Source organism: Echinops telfairi, unplaced genomic scaffold, assembly GCF_000313985.2.
Source record: "Echinops telfairi isolate 266 unplaced genomic scaffold, ASM31398v2 ScPeMD7_1;HRSCAF=3_0, whole genome shotgun sequence".
NCBI lineage: Eukaryota > Metazoa > Chordata > Mammalia > Afrosoricida > Tenrecidae > Echinops > Echinops telfairi.
In genome coordinates, this window is record NW_022103896.1 from 74,622,139 (window position 1) to 74,629,363 (window position 7,225).

A 7,225-nucleotide genomic window follows, 5' to 3' on the forward strand; every position below is an offset into this window, starting at 1 on the left:
GGGGTTTAAATGGAGAGAAAATGTTTTGAGAAACGATGTACAAATGCGCTTTACACAACTGATGTGTGTATGGATTGGGATAACAGTTGTATGAGTCCCTAATAAAATGTTAAAAAAGAAAAAAAAAAACAAAAAACCACTAGTGGGGAGCTAAACAAAAGGAGAGCTACTATCATTTGAAAAACAAACTGCCTTATGAGACTAAAAACATACATGCAGTCAGTGTTAAGCGACATATCCTTGCGAGTATGTGTGCAGTGAGGGCTCGGAACTCAGAATTCACGTTAAGCCTAACATTACCCCTAATTACTTACCTCTCTGAGCCTTAGCTCTAAAACACAGAGCTTGACTCTTTTTAGGATCTTTCATTAGTACTGGTCTTGTTGGGCGAATCGGAAATGAGCGGAGTGGGTACAGAAACCAATTCCAGCAACCTCAATGGTGTAGTCTAGGCCTGAGGAACCTGAGGAAACCTATACCAAGTCACTGCCCTATTTCCTCTTGAGTGTTATTTAACAGAAAAGATGAATAAAAGGTGACTGAACTTCTTTTAATATGTCCCCACTTCCTTAAAGCCAATGATCCCAAAGCTGCATGAAGAGTGTAGTATCAGGATCGGAGGCTCATTGCCATCTTGCGATATGCAGCTGACACAAGCTTGCTTGCGGAAAAGTGAGGACGTGAAGCACTTACTGACGAAGATCAAGGGCCACAACCTTCACTGTGGAGTACAACTCAAAATAAAGAAGACCAAAATCCTCACAAATGGACCAGCATCGATGCAGAAACGGGCTAACCTATCAAGGATTGTGTCTTGCTTGGATCCACAGTCATGAGACCCAGAGCTGAGTTGTTGCCCAACTGGTACACAGTCCCTCCCTCTTCAGAATACTGGCAGGCAAGGATGTTTGTTACTTTGCGGACTCAAGCCATGGCATTTTCCATTGCTTCAGACGCATATGGAAGTTGGGACACCGAATAAGGCAGGCTGAGAAGAATCGATGTACTGTACTTGAGCTGGGGTACCAGTGAATACTGAAAGTCAAAAGGACAATGCGATCTGTCTTGGAAGTAAGGTCAGAGTGTTCCTTAGAAGCAAGGATGGCAAGACTTTGTCTTACACTCTTTGGACATGTTGTCAGGCGAAGGCAGTCCGTAGCGAAGGAGCTCCTGTTTGGTAAAGTAGAGGGGCAGCACAGGAGGAGCAGGCCCTCCGGGACAGACTGCCCCCTTGACTGCACAGTGGCTCAGGAACAGGAGCAGCTGTGAGGGGCAGAACACTGGGCCTGTTTCACTCTCTTGTGCACAGGGTTCTATTGTGCACACGGTCACTATGGGGTGGAACAAGTGGATGCCGCCTAACACCAACATGTACGATGTAAAAGAATCTTACCTATGGTAAGAAGAGCGGGAGAGAAACAGATGTATTTCATAGGTACTATGTGGTCCAGGAAAATAAAAGTTGGCTTTATTTTAAAACAGTAACTTCCTTATATTGAAGAACTGGCTAAAATCCAATACTGATACAAATACAAACTTTTAAGGACGTCAACATATGCATGTCAGGTGAATTGTCTGAATGTTTTCTTAAAGGCAGAAAATTTAAATCATATAAAACAAAAACCATACAACGTACATGAACTATGTGGGTAAAATACACCGATTCAAATTTAGGCTAAATAACCAGAGCATGTGAATTACCAGGACTAATTTTTGTTAAACTTAAAAGAGAACGTTGCACATATTTTCAATAACTTAATCCCCCCGAAGTGCAAATTTTTTCTCTAGATTTAAATAATATATCCGAATATCTACACATGGTAGGAGATTCTGGCATTAACTATAGCTGAGTTCATCAGAAACAGAAAGCCATGACAATTGATCAAGCATTTACAAACAATCCAGAATAAACCCTTGGGTATCTTCAACGAGAGGCAGTGCCCCACTCTCCAACAACACCTACAGTTGATGCTGCACCGCGCAATCCAACGGAACTGCATCCTGACCAATGATCAACAATCTACGGGGAATGATTTTGCCTATTTGATAATGTTTCATTATAAAACAAATATTCTGGCCAGTATTTAAAATGTAAACTGCATTATGCTGACATTTCTAGAAGTTATCGACTTAGAACAAGTTGTCTTTATTATGCCATTTATTGAACCCCCAAAAAAGATGGTACATTCTGGTTTTTTATATAAGAAGGGATTTAATCCACTAAACTGATTCCTCACTATTCAACAACTTCATTTAATTCCCCGGCACAAAGGCACGGAGGGGCTCGCATGGTTCTCCATCTCCCTTTATGAAAAAGCACTATGGAATTTTAGCAGCGAATATTATTCTGCTCCTCCTGAAACCCCACCTCCGAGAAAATGAGAGAATCTAAAATATCAAGTTCTGCCCAAGGCAAGAGATTCCAATCTCAAATTAAATATTTCATGGCAACAACTTCAGTTATCGCAGCTGTGCCATCACTGTATTATAAGTTACCACTGAAAGCAAGTGAAGACAACAGCAGCACCCTCATCAATGCCATTACTGCTCTCCACATAAGACTGTTTCGTATCCAAATATATGCATATAAAACATTTAAAAAGATAAATTAGTGTTTGCAAATTAAAAACCTCATAGTTACATCCAGAAATGTCCTTTCTAGGCTCTGAACCCCTTACGTTGGTTTCGAGATGAGGAACCTGAACATGCTGACATGTCTGAACACACCTAGATTACAGATAGCTCCAGATTTGACCATCTCATGAAAAGAAACAAAACTCGGTGCGCTTTTGTTACTGCTCAGTCCTCTATTTAAATTTGAAAGGAGATCACTGAATGCCAAGGTCAGGTATTTACTAAATAGTGTTGATTCTACCACCAATTTAGTCCTAATACACCCACAGCTGAGCCCGAAGAGTCTTTCTCAGCTCATTGTCTATTAAGAACTGGAAACATTTTCAATTAAAGCCTTCATTTTTCCCGTAGACTTCAACATGTGTGGCCCGAACTAGGAGAGAAACAAACAAAACATGAGAATAAAGAAACCGAGTCACCTAACAGCAAGACAATGCTTCCACCCCACCCCCAAATAATGGATCAGAAAGGTGGCTCACCTCGCATGAAAAAGCAAGCGGCTGACAAGATTAAAACCTGTAAGCTTTCTCCTTGTCGGCCTGTACCTTCCTGCTGGTCAGTCACCTGCTTGCTGCCAGAGCCCTGCTAAGTTACCCACACCACTAGGTTCACACGACTTTGTACCCACTCTGCACCCACTGGTCTGTGATCTTCCTGCGCTCTGCATCACTGCATGTTGACTTCTGCTTCCTGAGTCTGAAGAGGGACTCATGGACTACTATCGGACTTAGGAACTTGAGTTGGAATGATATGTTTTCTTGATAATTACTTCTGTTTTTTGATAATTACTTCTTGATACAAGGTTCTTTCTTACCAAAACCTAAAACCTGATAGGTCTCTATGTACACATCATGAAAGCAAAAACGGAACCAAATTACTTCCTAGGAAGAAGTTAGCATGGTAGCAATACACTAATGTAGGCCCCATTTTTCTTGAGAAAAAGAAGTTCCATTTCCTTCCAATCTCTAAGGAATTTCAAAGATGCTATATTTTGAGATGCCCACCTCTCTGAAATTGAAAAGCACGTATCTTCCACAATAGTAATTTGGACAAAGGGAACTTCTGAATTAGTACTGATAAGATTCTACACCACCTAGGAAGGCGACCAGTGGGTGCTGTGGACTAACCACAGAGCCCGTGGCTCAAACTCACCAGCCACTCCTTGACCAGAGACTCTGCTCCCTTACAGATTTACAAACCCATTTAGGGGCACTCTGAGATGGAGTTGGAGGCTGGCACGGTTTTGTTTGTTTGTTTGCGAGCAATGTAGCAGGAACCCTGGTGGCACTGTCATGTATGTCCTGGACTGCTAGCCACAAGGTCAATGGTTCAAACCCACAAGCTGCTCTGAGGGCGAAGGAGGAGGCTATCTGCTCCCGCAAAGATTGACAACCTTCAAAACCACGCACAGAGTCGCTATGGGTGGAAATCAACTCTGGCAGCTGAGTTTTGCAATCCGTTCAATCTTCACCTATGAAATGGCACATATTCTTTGAGCCCAGGATGTACCCCGAACTCTTCGGAAAGCTTTAAGAAAGCGTCCTATGAGAAGCTGATCTTTCATGGCTTTGAATTTCTCTTTCAAAACATCAATTGTTCCCGAAGATATAAATTTATCACAAGGCATTTTCATTTTGTTATCAAATTTAAAAAAAAACAACAACAACAACTCACTGTCACTGAGTCAATTGTGACTGACAGTGAGCCACAGGACAGGGTAGAACTGCCCTTTGTGAGTGTCCAAGACTGTTACTCTTTCCAGGAGAAGAAAGCCTGTCTTTCTGAGGACAGCAGCAGCGAATGGTTTTGAACTGCTGACCTTGTGGTTAGCAGCCCAACTCATAACCACTATGCTACCTGGGGTCTTCCTCTTCATTTAAATATAAATGTAACGAGGCACGGGATATTTAACATTGGAGAATGCTAAGTAGTGAGGCGAGAGACTCATTTTTGTTTTTTTCTCTACATTTTTTTATGTTCCAAATTTACTACTATAAAACTAAAAAACCAAAACTACTATTTCTCTATTCTGTAAGTAAGGGGAGATGAGCATAAATGCTCGGCCAAGATATCTTCTTTCCAGCTACCTGCAATCTATTTGTAGGTAGCAACTAAACCCCACGTCACACACTTTGAATCAAACGTCTGTCTGCTGGAGGGGAGAACTCTGCACTAACACTCACCCACACGGCTTCCGAGGTGGTCTCTGATTCAGACTTTGGAATTACTTTTTCAACCTCGCTTTGATATCGAAATGCAAATTTCTTTTTCAGAGCCTCAGCAATGAGGGCAGCGGGGTCAGTCATGTCCACGGGCTTGGGCTTGACGTCTTGCTCTGACCTTAGGGAAGCGAACAGAATCCGGGGGCACATTTCAGTATGCTGGCACCCCAGGTTGGGGGGTCATCTGTTTGCCTTACATATCCCATAACACCCCTCTAGCAGGAGACACTGCAGCCAGACACTGGAAAATACTAGTAGCAGTGAGATGAAACCCTGGATTTAGGATTAATCAAGAGCACAAAAGTACCCAATTAATGGCCACTGCAGACATCTCAAGAGCACTTCCTTCTGAGCTTCAGAGGAAACTCAGTTCTCAGCCTAAAGGCGATTTCTTACTTTGTTAGGGAGAGGCTGGGCAATACAAAGACTTTATAAAAAAGGGTCGACATTTATTAAGGTGAGGAAAACACTGTTTTAAATACAGAAATGTTTACTGTGTTCATCTTTTTGCTGACGTATATAGCCATTGGATCTTGTCCTTTTAAAGCAGCGGTTCTCAACCTGTGGGTCGTGACCCCTTTTTTTTGGGGGGGGGGGCTGAATGACCCTTTCACAGGGGTCACTCGATTCATAACAGTAGCAAAACTACAGTTATGAAGTAGCAATGAAAATAATTTTATGGTCGTATGAGTTTATGGTTGTATGGATTGTGCTAAGAGTTGCATGAGCCCCTAATAAAACCAGTAGCGTGAGTGGCGATACTGGGAGGGTAGAGGGAGGGTGGGCTGGAAAGGGGGAACCGATTACAAGGATCTACATGTGACCTCCTCCCTGGGGGATGGACAAAAGAAAGATGGGTGAAGGGAGACGCCGGACAAGATAAGATATGACAAAATAATAAGTTAAAAATTATCAAGGGTTCAAGAGGGAGGGGGGAGCGGGGAGGGAGGGGAAAAAAATGAACTGATGCCAGGGGCTTAAGTGGAGAGCAAATGTTTTGAGAATGACGAGGGCAATGAATGAACAAATGTGCTTTATACAATTGATGTATGTATGGATTGTGATACGAGCCCCTAATAAAATTGGGGGTCATCACAACTAAGGAACTGTATTAAAAGGTCATGGCATTAGGAAGGTTGAGAACCACTGTTTTAAAGTAAAAACTTAAAGGAATTATTCACGGTAGTCATTTCATAACAAAATTTCAAGACCAGTATACTTTGTTTTATGAGATGTGAAAAAAAATGGGGAAAGTGAGAAAAATGGTAAATGTAGCCTCACCTCTTCACCGAACGAAGTTTGACACTATTCATGTCTTTAAGAACTTCTAGCATGTTTGGCATGTCAGGTTTCTTTGGACAGTTGTTAACCAGAGTCTTTCCAGCACCGGCTTTTTGCTCCCGTCGTTCTCTGATCAGATCGATGGCAGATCTACTTTGGTGGAGCCCTGCGGCAGGGAGTGGGGGAGGAGGTGGCGGGGGTGGTGGCGGCGGCGGAGGTGGGACCATGGATGGTGCTGCAGTAACAGATGTGACAGCATCTAAGTCACCTACAGATATAAGAAAAATACATATTTACTCCTGCTGGTGGCATACAAATGAAACACTAGGTTTTAAGAGAAAAATTATATGGAAGATTTTCTGAAAACGGAATTCTGTAGAAGCCCCTCAGTTCTGAGTAGGACGGCAGATCAGTATTGCATTTCAGTTATGGCATCGCCCATACCCAAACTTTCCCACTGGAAAAGCTCCATTCAGCGAACCAGGGGAGTGCTGTGCCAGCGTGACTGTGGCACAGGGCAGAAGCTATTTTCAGCAGAAGTCTGAGACGGGCTGTGCTGCCCCATATCCGTTTTCAATAGCTCCACTGTTTGTCAGTCCCATTATAATTACTTGGGAGAAAAACCTATTTGATAAATTCATGATTCTCTAAACATTACACTTACGACTTACTAAGCATTAAAAGCCTACGACTAGAATGTTTCTAAAGGGAAAGTTTTAGATTTATTGTGAAGCAAAGTTCTGGAGGAATAAAGATTGCTATACTTAATTTCTAAAAGAAGTAGTAGTTAATAGGCTATTATTATTTTTTTTAATTCAGAGATTACAAAATGAAGACCAAAAATGTATTCTTCTGCATAACTTGCAGATAGTTTCATGTTGGCTGAACTATATCAACTGAGGAGGGAGGGTGAGGGAATCTTGATGCCAAAGAGTTTTATTCAAAATACTTAAGATTGTATGGTGCCCGACTATCAAAAGGTATAGCGTCTGGAGTCTTAAAGGCTTGAAGGTAATCAAGCGGCCATCTAGCTCAGAAGCAACAAAGCCCACATGGAAGAAGCACACCAGCCTGTGTGATCACGAGCT

At 42.2% G+C, this 7,225-nt stretch overlaps 1 protein-coding gene across 1 annotated transcript in view; it reads right to left on the reverse strand.

Moving 5' to 3' along the window:
- Nucleotides 1-1,446: 1,446 nt before the first annotated feature.
- The window catches only part of MTFR1 (mitochondrial fission regulator 1), a 58,610-nt gene continuing 52,831 nt past the window's right edge, over nucleotides 1,447-7,225 (reverse strand). The window contains exons 6-8 of the mRNA XM_004697542.2: nucleotides 6,138-6,405; nucleotides 4,818-4,974; nucleotides 1,447-3,007 (exon numbers count right to left, since the gene is read on the reverse strand). Of these exons, the coding sequence (XP_004697599.1) occupies nucleotides 2,939-3,007; nucleotides 4,818-4,974; nucleotides 6,138-6,405 (494 nt within the window). The 3' untranslated portion in view covers nucleotides 1,447-2,938. The remainder of the gene's footprint in view (nucleotides 3,008-4,817; nucleotides 4,975-6,137; nucleotides 6,406-7,225) is intronic.